At 46.8% G+C, this 17949-nt stretch overlaps 10 protein-coding genes across 10 annotated transcripts; 4 read left to right on the top strand and 6 right to left on the bottom strand.

The window, feature by feature from the left end:
- Positions 1-397: 397 nt before the first annotated feature.
- tpcG (oxidoreductase tpcG) lies at positions 398-1165 on the top strand (the record flags this gene model as incomplete). Its single annotated transcript, XM_056900592.1, has 1 exon — positions 398-1165. The coding sequence occupies one exon, from the start codon at positions 398-400 to the stop codon at positions 1163-1165; it is 768 nt and encodes a 255-aa protein (XP_056749260.1).
- Positions 1166-1359: 194 nt separating this feature from the next.
- N7537_009537 (FAD-dependent oxidoreductase) lies at positions 1360-2943 on the bottom strand (the record flags this gene model as incomplete). Its single annotated transcript, XM_056900591.1, has 2 exons — positions 1360-2669; positions 2718-2943. 2 exons carry the CDS (start codon positions 2941-2943, stop codon positions 1360-1362), a joined length of 1536 nt encoding a protein of 511 aa, XP_056749259.1.
- Positions 2944-3966: 1023 nt separating this feature from the next.
- On the bottom strand, positions 3967-5247 carry N7537_009536 (FAD-dependent oxidoreductase; the record flags this gene model as incomplete). Its single annotated transcript, XM_056900590.1, has 1 exon — positions 3967-5247. The coding sequence occupies one exon, from the start codon at positions 5245-5247 to the stop codon at positions 3967-3969; it is 1281 nt and encodes a 426-aa protein (XP_056749258.1).
- A 484-nt stretch (positions 5248-5731) lies between these two features.
- N7537_009535 (DUF4267 domain-containing protein) lies at positions 5732-6031 on the bottom strand (the record flags this gene model as incomplete). The annotated part of the gene is made up of 1 exon (XM_056900589.1): positions 5732-6031. One exon carries the CDS (start codon positions 6029-6031, stop codon positions 5732-5734), a length of 300 nt encoding a protein of 99 aa, XP_056749257.1.
- A 557-nt stretch (positions 6032-6588) lies between these two features.
- N7537_009534 (uncharacterized protein) lies at positions 6589-8305 on the top strand (the record flags this gene model as incomplete). Its single annotated transcript, XM_056900588.1, has 3 exons — positions 6589-7121; positions 7178-7564; positions 7618-8305. 3 exons carry the CDS (start codon positions 6589-6591, stop codon positions 8303-8305), a joined length of 1608 nt encoding a protein of 535 aa, XP_056749256.1.
- Positions 8306-8561: 256 nt separating this feature from the next.
- N7537_009533 (nuclear transport factor 2 family protein) lies at positions 8562-9087 on the bottom strand (the record flags this gene model as incomplete). The annotated part of the gene is made up of 2 exons (XM_056900587.1): positions 8562-8825; positions 8881-9087. The coding sequence occupies 2 exons, from the start codon at positions 9085-9087 to the stop codon at positions 8562-8564; spliced, it is 471 nt and encodes a 156-aa protein (XP_056749255.1).
- A 327-nt stretch (positions 9088-9414) lies between these two features.
- On the top strand, positions 9415-10275 carry N7537_009532 (SDR family oxidoreductase; the record flags this gene model as incomplete). Its single annotated transcript, XM_056900586.1, has 2 exons — positions 9415-10086; positions 10141-10275. 2 exons carry the CDS (start codon positions 9415-9417, stop codon positions 10273-10275), a joined length of 807 nt encoding a protein of 268 aa, XP_056749254.1.
- A 399-nt stretch (positions 10276-10674) lies between these two features.
- tpcB (metallo-beta-lactamase type thioesterase tpcB) lies at positions 10675-11695 on the bottom strand (the record flags this gene model as incomplete). The annotated part of the gene is made up of 2 exons (XM_056900585.1): positions 10675-11478; positions 11540-11695. The coding sequence occupies 2 exons, from the start codon at positions 11693-11695 to the stop codon at positions 10675-10677; spliced, it is 960 nt and encodes a 319-aa protein (XP_056749253.1).
- Positions 11696-12311: 616 nt separating this feature from the next.
- Positions 12312-12993, bottom strand: N7537_009530 (dehydratase AgnL8; the record flags this gene model as incomplete). Its single annotated transcript, XM_056900584.1, has 4 exons — positions 12312-12704; positions 12759-12800; positions 12858-12913; positions 12969-12993. 4 exons carry the CDS (start codon positions 12991-12993, stop codon positions 12312-12314), a joined length of 516 nt encoding a protein of 171 aa, XP_056749252.1.
- Positions 12994-16639: 3646 nt separating this feature from the next.
- On the top strand, positions 16640-17815 carry tpcE (Zn(II)2Cys6 domain-containing transcription factor tpcE; the record flags this gene model as incomplete). The annotated part of the gene is made up of 1 exon (XM_056900583.1): positions 16640-17815. The coding sequence occupies one exon, from the start codon at positions 16640-16642 to the stop codon at positions 17813-17815; it is 1176 nt and encodes a 391-aa protein (XP_056749251.1).
- Between the last annotated feature and the right edge of the window lie 134 nt (positions 17816-17949).

Genomic DNA, 17949 nt, shown 5'->3' with positions numbered 1-17949 from the left:
TTACTGGCGAAAAACCACAAGCTACACGGCCTAGTAATCCTAAAACGACTGCTTAGTTATTGGCGGATATTGTGTTTTAACCACTCCTACCTAAGCAAAGTAAATAATAAGGCATCATCCACCTCTAATTTTATTACAGTATAGCTTGGTATCGGAAAAGGGCTGTGATACGAAATGTGCCGAGTCGGGGCATTAGAAATTGCCCTACTGTCCGATATGCCGTTGAATCGGCCTCCGCAGGGGGCTGACGGTTGGAAAGTTTTGAAGAACCCGCATTTTGGATATTTCGGTATCCGTTCACGATGTACTGATCCAGTCATCTCCTCGTAGCCAATACCATAAAAGTATGTCGCCAACATAATGCGTAGTTACCACAACGTTGTAAACCACTCTCAACATGCCTCGCTACGCAGTCCTTGGGGCAACCGGTAACTGTGGCACAGCGCTCCTCCAAAACCTCCTCAAGCGCCCAGATGCTCAAATCAATGCCTACTGTCGGAATCAAGACAAGCTTCTGCGTCTGCTTCCAGCAATCAAAGACAATGAGCAAGTGAAGGTCTTCCAAGGAAGCATCAAAGATAGAAAGCTGCTTGAGTCGTGTCTCCGTGACTGCCACGCAGTATTCCTTGTCCTCTCGACAAATGATAATATTCCTGGATGTCGCTTGGCCCAAGATACATCGACAGCAGTGATTCACGCTCTCCGATCCATCGACCAAGCCCCCAAGATTGTCCTGTTGTCTTCGGCAACAATAGATGATCACTTTTCCCGCCATGTACCCTTCATTCTTCGACAAGTTCTGCTTCGCTCGGCTTCTTTCGTCTATGATGATCTGATAAAAACGGAGAGAATTCTTCGAGCAGAGGCCGCGTGGTTGACGACAATTTACATCAAGCCTGGTGCACTGTCAGTGGATACCCAGCGAGGTCATGCTCTGAGCTTGACAGATGAGAACAGTCCACTGTCCTACTTGGATCTTGCAGCAGCAATGGTTGAGGCGGTGGATGAGCAGGACGGTCGTTATGATATGCGCAGTGTGAGCGTGGTCAACACTAATGGTCGAGCGAGGTTTCCTTCAGGGACGCCAATGTGTATTCTGACGGGCCTACTGCGTCATTTTTTCCCATTTTTGCATTCTTATCTGCCCTCAGGTGGACCAGGATAGTTATAAGTATTAGAGATTGAATTTGTTTAGTATGGTTGAATAATACTCGGTTGGATCGTTTACCAAGGCTAGTGTTTTATTGTCTTCCAATAATCGATCACAAAACTAAATTTTATTTTCCAATTCAAGCGATTTAGTTTGCTACTGCATTTAGATATGCTCTGCTGGGCTCTATCCGAGGGCCTAACCAACCTCTAGGACCAATCTCCATCCAATAGATTCTCCACCCTCTTCCCCTCGCGGATATCCTGTTGCACCTCCTCTATCGTCCATGGCACAAACTTATGCCCAGGTGGGAAATTGGTATTTTCAAAATCACTTCCTGCCACGAGATGTGCAAATGCTTGGCCATATTTCTCGTACGCATAGGCTTCCGGGTCATGCCTGAAGACCCATTTCGGGAAACGAATGCGCACCTGCTTGGGATCCTTCTCGATTGCTTCCCAATTGCTGGAAGATGCATTCAATGCCTGGGAGTTAACGAAAGCCATCTTCTGTACGCAGCTAACACGTTGATAGCGCAAGAGGTTATAAACCTTAGCCCCAAGTGGCGCACCAGTAGGTCCACCGACAGAGGCAAGTTGAAGACACGCGGCCAGCGTGGCGGCGTCTTCCAGTGCTAGCGTAGCGCCAGCCGCGGAGGCAGGCACACTGGAATGTGCGCAGTCACCTAGTTGCACGACATGACCTCCTTTGGAAGTCCATTGGGGTCGCAGATTGCGCCAGAGCAGTGGCCAGTGAATTACCGCGCCGCAAGGTGCACATCTAATCAGGCCTTCGACAGCTGGATCCCAGTTTGGTACGCGTTGCAGCACTTTCAACACTTCCTCCGGGTCGACATCTGGATCCCACGACTCGGTCGGATCATCGCTTCCGTCGGTCAGAAAGCTGTTGCGTGGCGTGAGCCCGAACGCAATCAATTCGTCAGACACGAAGAGTCCCATGTGCATGCCTGGGCCGAGCCAGTACTCCTTTGTCGATGTCCCAGGACCCCATCGCTTCTGCACTGCTTCGTTGTTCTCGGTCAGCTTGCGAGGATATGCGCTGCGATAGACAGACATTCCGCTGGACCGTGTGGGCATGTGTTCGCCTGCGACGAGCAACTCCGAGCGTGAGCGGAAGGCATCTGCCGCCACAACTATGTGCGCAACTCGGATTGATCCATCCTCAACGACCACGCCTCCCAGTCCTGCGGCTTCATCTTCAAAGTAGCGGTCCACGCGCTGTCCATACTCGACGCGGAGTCCGAGCTTGGCCACCTGGCGCAAGAGCATTTGGTAGAACTGCTTGCGGATCTGCACGGGTCCAACGAATGGGGTGTTCTTTCGCTCCCCTGCGTGTTCCGGGTCATTGTAGGTTGGATTCGAGGGACCGTAGATGATTTCACCACTGTGTCGGACGTAGTAGGTTGGTGCATCAACTTTGTCTTCTTCAATCTCGCGATACATGTCTGGCCAGTGACGGAAGACAGCAACTGCGGAAGGTTGAATGATGATCAGGTCACCTATTTGTGTTAGGAGCTTTTAATAAGATTGATGGGTGACGGACATACCGCTATAGTTAGGACCTGTGTTGCGCTCGAGGATCCCAACCACATTATGTCCTTTTCTCCAACACTCAAGAGCCGTCATGAGTCCTCCAAAACCAGCCCCGACAATCAAGACGTTCACATGAGTTTCCGGATGACGTTTGGGAAGCCCATCGGTGCTACTTGACGCCCATTTTTCGGGGTCAAACTCATGCTGGTCGCCTGCAACAATGAATTTGTGGTCAGACATAGTGTATATATCTCGTGGAAGCAGATGTTGCGAAGCAACTTTCTTCAAGGAATATGTTTGTGGTTGGGAAAGCTGGCAGTATAATATTTGCAATATTAGCTCTCCTATCTATGAATACAGAAGAACTCGGTGCTTGACAAAGCCCCGAAATGAAACTGGAGTCACCCCATACGAAGCCGGATGAATGTCGTACTTCCAGTAAGCCCTAGAGTAGCTCGGTGTGAAATATCATCGATCACCGACACTCGGCTTATTTTTATCCCCGAGGGATCTGACCTATCAAAGAGAATGAGCCATTCAATATTGAACCCATTTCAAAATCACAGGAATCGTAAGATCCAGACTTTCATTTTGCAATGTTGTCTTTATATCTTTTGGTATGGTTAGTTGTACAATGAAGCCGTTTCATTCAAGCCTCCAGATAATAAATGTATTGCTGTTCATCTCCCTACCAGGCACTCTAATTACGTATTTAATAACGAACGATAAAACAATATCTTTTTGAAGGATAAATGTTGTTTAGAATTACCTGAACAACATCTAATCCTGAAATCCCAGTTTAGAAGATCGTGACTTAACCTTGTATCAGAGCAACTCAGACTGTATGGACTGGTATAGGAACAGGAAAAATAGGATTAAGCGGAATCGAAATCTGGGATGAAAAAATGGTTGATTGATTAAATACTCCGTAGAAAATGCCATTTGGGCGATTGAAGGTTGAAATACCCTCAAGTTACAACTAGAGTTGCGGCTTGACACAGAATTACATAAAAGCAAAGAATTGTGATCTTATATGTGCCAAAAGTGCCGAATCAGTTGCTAGCGGTAAATCATCACTTCATGTTATGACAGCTACTTTTAGCCGCCTTTGATGCACTGGTGTTTCACTAGGAATAGACGTTGGCTGAGGAATGCCTTAACCCCAACCGAGATTGAGGTTCCTTGAAATTTGATAGAACAACTCTCACAGTAACAAGAACACATTTCATATATTCAAAACATCACTAGCTAAGCCTTGCGAAACTAATGGTGCGCTGCCATAACCTGACACAACTTTGCCGGTCCACTCTCGTCATACGACAACAACAAACTCATCCAAGTCAATGTCATAGCTGCCTTCGCTCGCGGGTGCACCTCATCCCCAAATGCAATTAGCGACTTGTCAAGGTCAGCCTTGAAGCTATTGCTCCCCTCCGATGCATCCAAAAGCTTCTCTAGGTGCTCCGCCAGAGCCAAACTATCCGCCATTGCCGTGTTCACCCCCTTTCCTGCGAAAGGAGTCATCAGATGCGCAGCATCACCTACTAGCGCAATTCCCTCGGTGTGGGAGTGTGGGAATGGGTCCAGAGGAAGCATGTATAGTGGACGTGCATCGACGGGGGGGTCCTCTGGCTGGGCCTCGCAGGAAATGGTAAGAAGCTTCTTGATATCATCCGACCAGGTCGAGAATAACTCCGAATCGGAAAGGAGAACTTTCAGAAGATCTTTGTGGTTTGTTGGAAGGACAGATAGAAGGGGATTGGCGTTCAGGACTGGGTTCGGTCCAAACTTATCATCGTGAGCCGAGTCCTGCAGCTTCCGGTGGGTTTCAGCTTGGCATTTAGAGTGCAGGAACAGGTAGAGTCGAGCTGTGCCGTGGATTCCCCTTTGTGAGAGAAGCACCTTTCCATCGCTGCAAGCAGCATAGGTTCCACCGCCAAGGAGCTTGTCAAGGTCGGGATATTTGCCGGGGAGGCTGGGGACGTCGAGAGTGACAGAACAGGCACCACTGTAGATTGGTGCGGGTGCCTTTGGAATGGCTGCCCGGGCTTGAGACCAGGCGCCATCAGCACCCACAATGAGGTCAAAGCTGGCGGTGGTGGATTCAGTAGTCTTGTTCTGGAACTCAATGACACCACCAGATCTCACGGAGAGAACTTTGGTATTCCACTGAATACGGTCTTCGGGGATCGCAGAGAGTAATAGATGGGCCAGTGCATTCCGTGAGATTTCAGGACGACCTTCGCCGACGCGGTCAAGAAAGACGTGGCCGGTCTTATCGACAATGGTCGTTTGCTCGGTACAGCCACTGTCGATTTCGAGGAAGCGCTCGTAAAGCCCACAGGCTTTAACTACCTTCAAACCATACTCTTCTTGCAGATCTAAATTTCCCGACGGAACATTTACATTTGCAGGATCTGGTTTTTCTCTCAGCTCAAAGATCGTGAAATCAAACGCGTGTTTGCTGGCTGTTAGCAGGGACGCCAGGGTCAAACCAGCTGGGCCGGCACCGACGATGGCTATTTTGAGGGATGACGAAGACATTTGAGCGGCAATGGGTCGTTATTGATGGGCTGTACAGAATCTTCAATTGATTGAACTGAGTTCCATGAGCAATGCTGGGTTTATGAGAACTGGCGATGAGGGGCTATCGGGGATCTAACACTCCGAGGCTGCATTCAATTCCCCGAAATCACCGCAGACTGGAGAAAACGCAATAACACTCATTGCGCTTGTAGACGAGACACTCTTGTGTCTGACTTGTAACCCAAATGGCCTCTGGCGTATCCCAACATTCTGAACAATTCTTTACCCTCGAAATTCGAGCTAAGGTATATTAATTTTCAGCATTAATTGCCTTGACATATCTGATTACACAAAGTTGCATCAGATTGCGCGTTCTCATCTAATCTATTTCCAACTGTTTCACCTGTAGCGAAAAAACAATTCAAAACATCATTGGTGCTGCTTCAACCGCCGCCTCATGCATCTATATCTCTCATTGGTCTCCCACTGATCTCCCGCAGGTCTATTGGCTTGCACTTTGGATCAACAGAGGACCCAAAACCAACAACGCGCAGGTGTTGCGAATATGCATCCCAACTAGCTCTCCGCGTGGGTGCTCCATCAGGAGCTTGGTGTCCGCCATGCCGGCCGTCGACCAACACAGGAAGAAAATTCCCAACAGCCGGTGCTCTCGTAGGTAAGTCATTATGTAGATGAAAAGACCGGCTCCGATATTGCGCCCAGTGGAGGACTGGAAGAACACCACCTCGTCTGCGGTTGCGGTTGGGAGACCGAAGGTTTTAGCCACTTGTTCCATTAGCATGTTCATTGCCGTTCAAGAGTGGTGAATTTAAGTACATGAAAGAGGATCCTGGAGACATCTCACTCCAGTGTAGATTAGAAGGGTGGCGACGGTGACAGAAGCCCCATCGAGAAGGTACGGGAGATATGGGACAGGCATGGTGTGTTGCAGATAGCGAGAAAGTCTGAAACTGGGGAGACAAAGAGAAAGAAAGAGAGAAGCAAATTGCGGTATTCAAACGGGTTTGTTTTCGCCCGATCGCTCTATTATATTTGTTAGCCAAGTCCACCACCGGGAGTCGGTACATTCAAGACCGGTGGATTGCTGACACTCGTCTCAGGTCCAATGGATGATGATTGCAGACAAGTCGTCAGGGATCTTCTTCCTGTGCTGAAACAATCATTACCCCTGTATTTAATATTTTTTGGGGATATACATGGGCTTAATATGCAACCCCGATTGCGGAATTGCCCGAGTTGTGCGTCGATAATGATTTATATTCAACAACACATCAAAAGAGCTTGGCCAGTATACTATATTCAAGATCTTTTGGATGAATATTGTATTACAAATTCACCATGTCATTGTCCATCTCAACCATCTACTCCTTATCTGCTATCGTTTTCCCATTGGTCTATATTGGTGTGAAATGGCTGCTGTCTACCACACGGCCGAAGAATTTCCCTCCTGGACCACCCACCGTTCTCGGTCTCGGTAATTGGCACCAAATTCCCTCAGTATGGCACTTCTTTCAGCTTGATGCCTGGGCCAAAAAATATGGCCCCATCATGGGCCTGAAGCTGGGACCTCGAAACGTCGTCGTTCTGAACGATGCCGCACTGGTCCATGAGCTCATTGTCAAGCGGGCTACATCCTTCTCGGAGCGACCAGGCATGTATATTGCCCAGAACCACATTGTTCCAGAAGGAAAGTATTCGTATAGTTTGTTTATGCGAAACGACTACGGCAACCGGCTACGATCGCTGGCCAAACAGACCTTAGTTGGGACAGGCCTCAACAACTTGGCACCGATGCAGAAGGCGGCGGGAGCAAACCTGGTCTATGAGCTTTCTAAAAATGGGGATAAATGGGCAGATCATTTGGTGCCATGGTATTTAAATATCTTGGATCCGATCAGTAATGAAACTAATTTTTTTACCGGTCTAGGTCGCTTGCCACGCCCGTGGCCATGATGAGTGGAGCACCAATTGAGGATTATGTCCAAGATTTCGGCAAGAAATGGATAGACGATTACAACCTCTCGCAGCGGCTTTGGATTGAACTCCTTGATCCTACCAATCCGCCAGTGGATCTTTTCCCCGTCCTACGCTGGGTTCCTGCCGTGTTTGCCCAATGGAAGCACAAAGCACCTGTTGCGCGCAAGTACCTACTTAGTGCATATAATGATCTCATTTTGCAAGCTGAGAAGAGAATGAAATCTCAGGGTGGCACTTTCAGTCCGTTAGCAATCATTCCCAAATTGTTGCGTCAGGCGTCCGACACTTTTACCAACGAGGAAGGGTTGGATATGACGGTGTTCATGGGAGGACTATTGTAAATCCCCTTTTCCCCCGCCCGAATCATATCAAATGCTAACCAAGTCCCAGCGATGCCGCTGTAGGCTCCACGCTGATGTCATTCCATACTCTCCTTCTCGCACTTGCCGCGCACCCTGAAGTTCAACGCCGCGCTCAGGCCGAAATTGACTCGGTTTTTGGATCACAAGAACTTCCTGACAATATTGAGCTCGACAAACTCCCCTATGTAAACGCCTGCGTAACGGAAGCCCAACGCTGGCGTCCATTGGGGGCATACTTTATGAGCCAATTCGGTCTTCCTCGCGAAAGTGTCGCCGATGAGGAAATCTTGGGCTACCGTATCCCAAAGGGATCCTCAGTAGTAATCAACCAATGGTCTATTCATCATGACCCGGATTTCTTCGATAAGCCCGAGCTCTACAACCCGGATCGATATTACAAAAATCCCACCGGAGCTAAGGACGGTATCTCACAGCAAGGTCGGAAGCCAATTTATACCTTTGGTGCAGGGCGGAAGGAGTGTCTGGGAAAGGATTTCTTTTTCCAAAATGCGAGAATCGCGTGTGCGGAAATTTTGTGGGCGTTTGACATTTTTCCGGATGGGCCATTGGACTCGAATCTTGAGACTGGCTTTACCCCTGCGGTTGTGATGATGCCCAAGCCATTCAAGGTGAAGTTTGTACCGCGTCGGGGTGAAGAGACCTTGTTAAGAGAGAAGGAGAAGGCTGATTTGACATTTACCAAGAGTCTTGGATAGACAATTGAAAATAGGAGCTTCTCTGGAACGGGCATACTGCATTTTTACCCCAGAGGGAGAAAGGAGTAATGAGTGTTCTAGCTCACCAACAATTTTAGTTGCAAACCCTCCATGACATGTAAATAGTGATGATAGAAGTTTGTTCTTTTTTCAAGTGTCTGTTCGGAATGCTCCAGTGAAGGCTCCAGTTACTTCTGTATTCATAGACTGAGTAGCTGCTATCTAACCAGGCAAATATAGTAAGATACAAATCAAGCTAGACTGTTTGCTTAATTCCTGTTGCCACCGCAACTGGTCCTCCGTTGGCTGCCAGGTATTCCCCAAACTTGGGCCCAAATTCTTGCAACCTCGCCGTATCCAACATTTCCTCGACCGCATCCACCTTATCTCCAGCCTCTGAAAATGTCAGAAAAGCGGCGTAGTCCATTTGCCATTTGCCCCACGGGAGGGTGCCTTTGGATGAGGCGTATATAGCTGCCTTGTTGTTTGCAGCATCATGGACGACATGGCGTACAGTCAGCTGCGACAGAATTTGTTTAGTGCTTGCTATCCTAACTATAGCGATCTTACCATACCTCATACGACTTGACGGTTGCCATGAGAGCCGGCAAAACCTGCGCAACCTGGGCTCGAGGCCTGCTGGGGATCCCGAGGCCTAAGGGAAGAGTCACTTGGGTGAACCCATCGGAGAAGAGGGCCAGCCACTCCTGAGCATCCCATCTCTTCCAGGCATCGATGAATTTCTCAAGCGTTGCTGCTTGGGTTTTCTCGGGGGCTGGCATATCGAAATGTGGATCTTGTGTCTGGTTATTGAGAGTGGTGGTATCCAGATAGGGATTGTTTTAACAACTTTGGAAAGGTTTCGGTCTGCAAGTTTACAATTATGCCAGCTCTTGACAGCTCCGATTTACATGCAAGGATCCCCCGCCCCGATCGGTCGAGAAAAGGAAAACCGAGATTCGGGCAATAGTCGATGAGCCCGGGGGATTGGCTGCAGGGGAAATGTGCCGTAGCAACACAACAAAAAGCTCTAAGAACTTCCTCCAAGTCCAGCAATTTGTCTTCCAACTCTTCCCTATCATCCAACCATCTAACAATTATAAATCATAATGGGCTCTGCTGCACCCACCACACACTTGCCTTACCGCCTCGATGGCAAGGTCGCCCTCGTAACGGGCGCCGGTCGCGGCATTGGGGCGGCCATGGCCGTCGAGCTCGGCCGCTGCGGCGCAAAGGTCATCGTCAACTACGCCAAATCTTCTGGCCCAGCCAATTCCGTGGTTGAGCAAATCAAGAAGCTGGGTTCCGATGCGGTCGCCATCCAGGCCGACGTCAGCCAAGTCCCCCAAACAGTTCGTCTGTTCGAGGAAGCCGTCAAAGTTTTCGGCGGCCTCGATATCGTTTGTTCAAATGCGGGCGTTGTTTCCTTCGGCCATTTGAGTGAGGTCACAGAAGAGGAATTTGACCGAGTCTTCAGTATCAACACTCGGGGTCAATTCTTCGTTGCTCGGGAGGCCTACAAGCACCTCAATTCCCCCGGCCGCATCATTTTGATGAGTTCTAATACCGCCGACTCATTCACTGTCCCTAAACACTCGCTGTATTCTGCTTCTAAGGGTGCGATCAATACTTTTGTCCGCTGCCTTGCGAAGGACTGTGGAAATAAGAAGATCACGGTCAATGCTGTTGCACCTGGCGGCACGGTGACGGACATGTTCCATGAAACGGCCAAAGATTATCTGCCTCACGCAGATAAGTTAACCAAGGAGCAAATCCTCGATGTGAGTACTTCATCAAGAAACATTCCTAAGATCCGATATTAACCGGCCGCACAGATTGTCGCCAACGTCTCGCCCCTAACGCGCTGCGGATATCCCATCGACATTGCCAAGGTGGTCTGCTTTTTGGCCTCGGCCGAGAGTGAATGGGTCAATGGCAAGGTGCTGGGTGTGGACGGAGGTGCTGCTTAATTTATGTGGCTAGTATACACAAGTGATAGCTATGATTCTACGCTACTATTCTCACCAGAAAGCTGTTTTGCCCATTTCAAACCACTAGGGACTCTGTCATACACATATAGCCCAGTAGGAAAGGTCATCAGTTACAGAGTTTCAAGAAATGTTAAAGATCAACAATATATATCAAATGTCTTGCAGGCACTATTCTTTCTACTCGACGGAGTGATTACATTATGTTGAGCACACAAGCACATTAACAATATGCTTCATAGGGACAAAACGAGGTCTGAACCTGCAGGCAAGCAAGCAACACCTCGCTACCTTCCTGCCTGAATGCCTTACAATTCTACAAGAAGGGAATTAGTAGCTTAAAACTCATTGAAAGAAAACACATGGCAAACTAGAGATATTTCAGGCGCCAACAGTCAAGGAAGGGAGCGCAAACCACTTCTTCACCCCCCTCCGCACACAAAACCCAACTTTCCCATCCTCCGCTAGCTTCCTCAAAACCTCCTCCATAAACGGTCCAATAACCATCGTCCGCACCTGTTCATCTAATTGTTCTCCATGGATCGCCTCAATCAACTCGGTAACGGAGACACTCCCCAGCTGCCCAGGCCGCCCCCTTTCACGATGAATCCGGTCCAACGCAACGAGACACTGCTTCTCCCTTCGCATCTTTTGATTTAATTCGCGCGAAATCTTAGCAGGCAAGTTGGGGATTACAGCCCCATGCGCCGGGTATCCGAGCACGCATCCCTGGGACTGCATCTTGCGCAGTGAGTCCATATATGATCCGAGATATTCGACCGCACTCGTACCGTGACCGAGTACATTATCACCGGTAAACATTGCGTTTTCTTCCTCGAGAATAAAGCACATGTGATCGTGTGAGTGCCCGGGGGAATGAACAGCGCGAATAGTAGCTCCCTCCACTTTGAATACCTGTCCATCCATGATCGGTTGCTGGCTCGGCTCTGGGGTATTCTTATATATCGCATCGGTCAGATGAGGATACATGCGCAGTAGATCCGGCACGCCTTTGGAGTGATCGCCATGCCAATGCGTCAGAAATACGTGCGATAAGTCGATTGAGCGCTCGTCAAGTGTGGTCTCGATCAGGTCGGCCCATGATCGGTAACCTTGTGCGGTGTCGATTATGAGTCGACTCTTTCCGGTGCCAATGATATACGTATTTGTTCCTTGCAATGTGAACTTCGGATGGTGAAATTAGTTATGAGCTGTTTAATTCACACCTAGGCAAGATCTAGCATACCTTTCCAGCATTTTGGCCAAGAATTCGGATCACCCGTGGGCTCAGCTGCTCCACATCCAGCAGCTTTGGCAGGTTGGACTGTTGCGTTGCCAAGTAGTCATCGAATGCACACGCATTTAGGGTTTTGTTGATCTGTTGGTAGCCTCCTTCACCCATGATGATTCACTTGTCAGTTCACGAATGAGGATTGTTTGATCTCAGCAGCAGAGGTGATGGGTCCTCTCTAGAAAAATTGAATCGGGATAGGCAATTATTATGCCGGGGTTGCCAAGTCTATGGTTCCGGTGTCCGATTGATACAAGCATTTCTCGGCATCGGGCAGTTCTAAACTTCCAATCACTATTGGATTACCACAAGGCTCACTTGTTCTTGTGCTTGTATATTCTCGGTTTTTGGTTCCAATTCTAGGATTCTATTCACAGATTCCGGCTATGTTGTGCATGCGTGCTCATGGTATCAATCCTTACATGTCAGGACGTTTCGTAGTTAGGTTGGCCTGCTCTTCCATAAAAGATTCCTCGGACTTTCTGGTGGGTGGCATCTTTCGTTTTTTTTTATGCTTCTCTTGGTTTCATGTCATCAGTAAAAATCTCAAAAGACCGTTTCTTGCATTCACTACGCCTTGTAAAGCTTGAAATACCAACCACCACAGGTAGGCAAAAGGGTCTCCTACCACAATAAAAATAACAAGTAGGCTGTAGCAGAGCGTTAAGAAAAATAACAGGAGAAACATTTCAAGCCAACTTATTAGAATTCCTATTCAATAGTATGTCTAAGCTGATTTATCACCACTCTCTCCAAAATGCTCCTTGCCTTCGGCAAACACCTTGTCATAATCATATTCTGTCCAACGAATCTGAGGACAAACACCTGCAAATTTCCACACTCCATCAACCTTTCTGTACCACATAGTGGCAATACCATGAGCATGTCCCTTCACAGCGACTTCCTTCAAAGTGATATCCGTGTACCGTTGGTGTGGAACTCGCAGCTGATGGGTCCCTTCAATTTCGTCCTCACTGGTCTTTTTCCATGCACTGAGACCAACAAAGTGTTGAGTTTTTAACAGGGGATTGCCCAAAAATCGGGGATCGGATGCCATCACAACAAATTCGTCACTAGGCATGGCTTCCCATATCTTATCAAGGAAAGACCGGTAGTCAATCTTTTGAATCGGTGAGATGAGTTTGAATGTAAGCATGGAAAGACATGGACATACCCTCAGTGTGGGTGCGATGCATTCTTTGAGACGATCCCAGTCCTGAGATGCGTTAGCAAGGAAGCATTATGATGGGGATAGTGATCAATTTTGACTCACTTTGGTGTCGTAGCTGTCTGCCCATTCAAATAGAGCACGTTGACAGCCCGTGACCTCTGTTTCTCGTGTCAGGACTAAGGAACCCAGTAAAAGATTTGATTCGGTACAGACCTTCGAAGGTTGGATCTATGGTCATGGTGGATTGAAGAAATCGAAAGAAACTATCAGGCTGGAGCTAATCTGTTTGCGTATTCGAATAAGTAGGCAAAATACTTGATTGCTACATGAAGTCGTGGGAGAACCGCCAGAGTAACATAGTGCTGGAGTTATCCACCGGTCCCGAGTCAATCGGACAATTCCAGGTACGATTCAACCGAGTTAGTAGGCCCCAAATCCGAGTTGGCATGGCTTCGGTGATCAAGGGTAGGCGGACAGCGAGAACTCCATCATTATGCATTCGGATCATCGGGGAATTTGATATGTACCTGCAAGCCAACAATACCCTGTAACCCGAGGATTGCGGCAACTGCCATGAAAGCTATCAATCCAGTTTCATATTCTTCATCGCGTCTATGGTTGAATAAATCATGAACTCCTCATATTACAGATCCCGTCCCACGTAATCATTAATCCAGGGGAGCTAATTTTTGAATTATGGAGAATTTTTCAATATCTCGCTTATAACTCTCCGTCGCCGAATTGATAGAATATAATACCGCGCGAATTCTCGCGCTGATTTATCTAAATTGATAGAAATTGAAGAGGAATCGCTTAAAAAATATATTCTCTCTATATATCTACGTAGAGTAGCCCCCCGGCCCTCTATAGTACGAGAGATAGTAGATCTTCTTCTTTAAAAGCATAGAACTACCCCGGTTCTTTCGGTCGGCGAAAAATAGGTTACGAATTTTATTAAACGACGTCCTCTCCTCTCCTGCCGATTCTCGAGACGGTACAACTATAAGTATATAAAATATAAAGGCCCGAAAATCATTATAGAGTAGTTTAAAAGATAATCCTTTAATTTAGAATCGACCCTAATAATATCTATAACTTTAATAAGGCCGGTTTTATAATAGGATTAACTATAACTATAAAGGTTATTATCAAAAGGGAATACTATAACGTATTTCACTACCGAGCTGGACATACCCCCGAGCTGGACACCCAGAACACCATAGTAAATGCGATAAATTACAACACAGTATCACAACAACATTAGGCTATAGGGACTTTCCCTTAAGAACTAATGCTTTTTAGGTGCTATCTAGTCTCTAAGAGGAGTTTAAAAAAATTCTATGAATTAGTAATTCAGATATATATAATTCAGACCCTCAGTAACGTAATTTTCGATAGTATAACAATATAGGTTATAGGATTCTTTAAAATCGCTATATAGTGTTCAAAAACTTTATCAATAGCTATCGGCAAATAGTAAAAAAAAAAGACGTGGTCGTTGAGTTACCAGCGTAGAATATATCGTATTTACTATGGTGTTCTGGGGTGTCCAGCTCGGTGGTATGTCCAGCTCGGTAGTGAAATACGTTAGTCGGAGGCTAGTTTTATAACTTAGAAATCGTAAATAGGTAATAGTAGTTAACTATATATATACTTCTAGATAGGCCCTTCCTCTATATATAATCTTTAAAGGTAAAGTTCTTATTAAATTATAGTTCGATAGCCTTCCGGAGGACTAGTGTTTCGAAGTTAGTCCTAACGGCTAGACCTCTAATAAAATTAGCTTTTGTTGGCTTAAAAAGCTCTTTATTCCGACTACTTCTTTATATATAAAGGGGGGGTATCGACTTTTAATACTCGACGGCTATATAAGTTATTTAATATCTAAAATTAATATACTCTATAAGTAAAATAAGATAATATTAATCTATATACTAGCGTATTTATCTTATCTTTTATAATCTCTTAACATTAGTTATTTCGCTATATTAAAACGTATATATAGTCGGATAGTTAAATCTAAGATATAGAACGGCATTAACTATATCGATAAACTTAACTTCCTTAAAGTATACCCTCTCGTACGAATTAAAGCTTTTAAATCAGAGACGATCAAAAATAGCTTCGTAGTAGCTAGTTTAGTACTATTTAGACCTAACCGAGTAATTTCTAAGCTTAATATCCGGCTTCGAACCCTAACCCCCCTAGCTAGCCGAGGTAGTAAATCGAGCCGGAATTTTACCCTAAAAACTACCTTTATAGAGAAAGAACTAGTTATATCGGTAAGCTTTATTAATTAAAGCTTTACTTCGTATAAGATCTTGGGGCCTACCTAGCCCGTTAGATCGTATATTAAACTAGCTTATAAAAGGCTTCCGTCTTATAATATATGGTACTATCTTACTCGCTAACGAAAATAAGGAATTATACGCTACTAACGAGAAGTAGAAGTAAAAGCGTACTAGATCCCTGTTACGATATAATCAGACATGAGGCTATTCCCAGATTGGTGCCTCAGGCCTACGGGCGGTTTGACATCTCCGGAGGGGAATCGCCCGTGTTTCCCTATCTTCTCGGGAAGGGTTCCCCGCAGGAACGGGACCCCGCTCCACGTGTCACATTTCCTCCCGCTAGCCACATAGGGAGACTGTATATAAATTGGACCATATGGAGGAAGCCTGACGGCTCCTCAAGAAACAGTCTTTGACTCCTTTGGGAACCATATATCTTGTTATCTTCTCCTACCTGATTGACAGGCACCTACCCTGACTTGTAGAGTATCTCATAACAATCCCGGAGGTAGATACCCGCTAAAGACGGCCTCTTAGTGTAAGAAGCTTCTCAATTGATTACTAAGCTCGTAGAAGTAGATAAAGAACCCTATACCGGTGCCGGTATAAATAAAGAACCGGCTTTAGAACCACGTACGCGGGCTATACTAAGGTATAGTAGGTATAGAGAGATAGGGCATAGATTTAATAGATACCTAGCTAGATAGATGATTTTAGTATATTTAATTTAATGGCGTTACAGTTGAGATAAATGCATTTGAAATTAATACATTTAGTTGGGGTGGCTACTCGCTTACGGTGGCCACTCGCTTGCCGAATACGTTAACTATCACATGTGAATTACCTAAGATAATTCCAACGTTACATGCAGAAAACTGCGTAAGCACGGGAATACTTCCATTCGTCATGACAATCAAATCTGACGTTATAATTCCGCCCCCAGTAGTTGCATTCGTCATGACAATCAAATCTGACGTTATAATTCCGCCCCCAGTAGCTGCATAAGACCGAGCGGCAGTTCCCAATGCCTGTTGCCTTGGAAACTTTGCGCATATGCAGTCGATAAGAGAGAATTTTCATGGGAAGTAATTATCTCCGTTAGATAAGTGAAGTCCGCAACCGTTTTATCGCTTGAGATCTCAATGCTTAGGACTTGCCCAGAGATATATGCAGGTCTCAGTTTCTGCACGGAAATACCAGAGTTGTGTCGTTGTCTCACGCCTGTCTGTGGGAGATAACCGCAATTCCCACCTATAGCGGCGTAAGCTTCTGGCCTCTAAAGGATTTCAATCTAGACAAGGATACAAAAGTACCCAAGGCACAATGCTGTAACATTCTTTGGTGGCAAAACAGAGCCAAGGGAGCGCACACACCTACCTCTGCAGAATGATTACTTACAGTGCTAGTGGAGTCGACAGGGATTAAGAACCTTCTGCTTATTTCAAGTAGAGCGAATGGAGACTGACTGACCATTCAACATTCGCCGCCCCAATCTTGACCTGAGGGGGCTATGTGTTGTATCCACCAACACAAGCCATATCCGAGCATGGGAGCCCATTCTTACAATGCAATTTCTAGTCGATACTCACACCAATGTCTACCACTGCACAATCCCCTCTGGTAGCAGCAGCAGCAACAGCAGCACCTGTTCGCAGGCTGCGTGACAGCTGCAACCGGTGTGCGGCCTCGAAAATAAAATGCAGCAAGGAGAAACCCTGCTGCGCTCGCTGTGCAAAACAAGGGAAGGTATGCGAGTACTTTGCGACAAAGCGTGCCGGACGAAAGCCCGGAAATCGAGCGCAAAATTCAACTTCACCCCCAGTCACGCAGGCCTGGATGCCAGCGACGTTATCCGAGCCCACGGATAGACATCCCTCGCCAATACCACCGTCCACCGAATCATATTCGGATTTCTTTTCTGCGGGCTTCGTGCCATCCGACCCAACGATACCGGCTACGGAAATGGATGTCCTGAACTTTCAAATAGACGACTTCCAATCAACCTCCCTTTCACTACCCATGCTAGAGTTGCCAGATGGGGACGATCTCGATGCACTGCTAGCCTCCAGTCATGAACCCTCAGTCGTGGAAGTGACAACCCCAGCAGCTCGGCCTGCAGACATCCAATACGGCCCTGGCGTGACCTGCCATTTTGCCCGTGCCCTCGGCCTGCTCAAAGATCTCCCTTCTCCGTCGACCCTATGTTCCCCGTCCGTTCGAACTCCATCCGGCCATGCTCCCACAATTTATTCCGTCATCAACTGCAACGAGCAGGCGGTGGAAGCCATCAGTGAAATGCTTCAATGCGATTGCACCGATGACGGACATCTCCTCGCAATCCTAGCAATCATTGTCCTCAAAATCCTCACCTGGTATGCCGTAGTTGTTCGACAAACCCCAAACATTGATGCGGAGAGCGCTGAGTGGGGATTTCCGAGCGTGGATCAGCCAATCCAGAAGCGATATGCGCCAGAAGGGAAGCGCAGCTATGGCGTCGACAGTGACGATCACGTACGTTTGACTGGACAACAGATACTCAGCCAGTTGCATCGCGTGCAACGATTAGTAAACACACTCTCCCAACGCTTTCAGTGCGTAGGTGGTCGAGATGGCGCACCCCCAACCCCCCCGTTCGATAACAATGCGGATCTCTTTACATCCATTGAGACTATGTTTCCATTTCCTATCTCCATTTTCGATCAAATGCAAGCAAACCTGCGCAAGCGTCTTCGTGACTTGTCAGCAGAAATTATGGATCTACTACGGTGATACGATATTTATGATTATGACGGTTTCGGATTATTTTCATTGTGGAGCAGCGGCCTTAGATTTGCATCCGATCAACTGTCAAGACGGATCTATGCCTTGATAAACTTTAGTACATAGGCAGACATATATCTTCA

This window comes from Penicillium hordei (assembly GCF_028827395.1).
Source record: "Penicillium hordei strain IBT 12815 chromosome Unknown utg000005l_segment0_segment0, whole genome shotgun sequence".
Taxonomy (NCBI): Eukaryota; Fungi; Ascomycota; class Eurotiomycetes; order Eurotiales; family Aspergillaceae; genus Penicillium; species Penicillium hordei.
The sequence above is the reverse complement of the archived record's forward strand: the minus strand, read 5'-3'. Positions and strand labels throughout refer to the sequence as shown.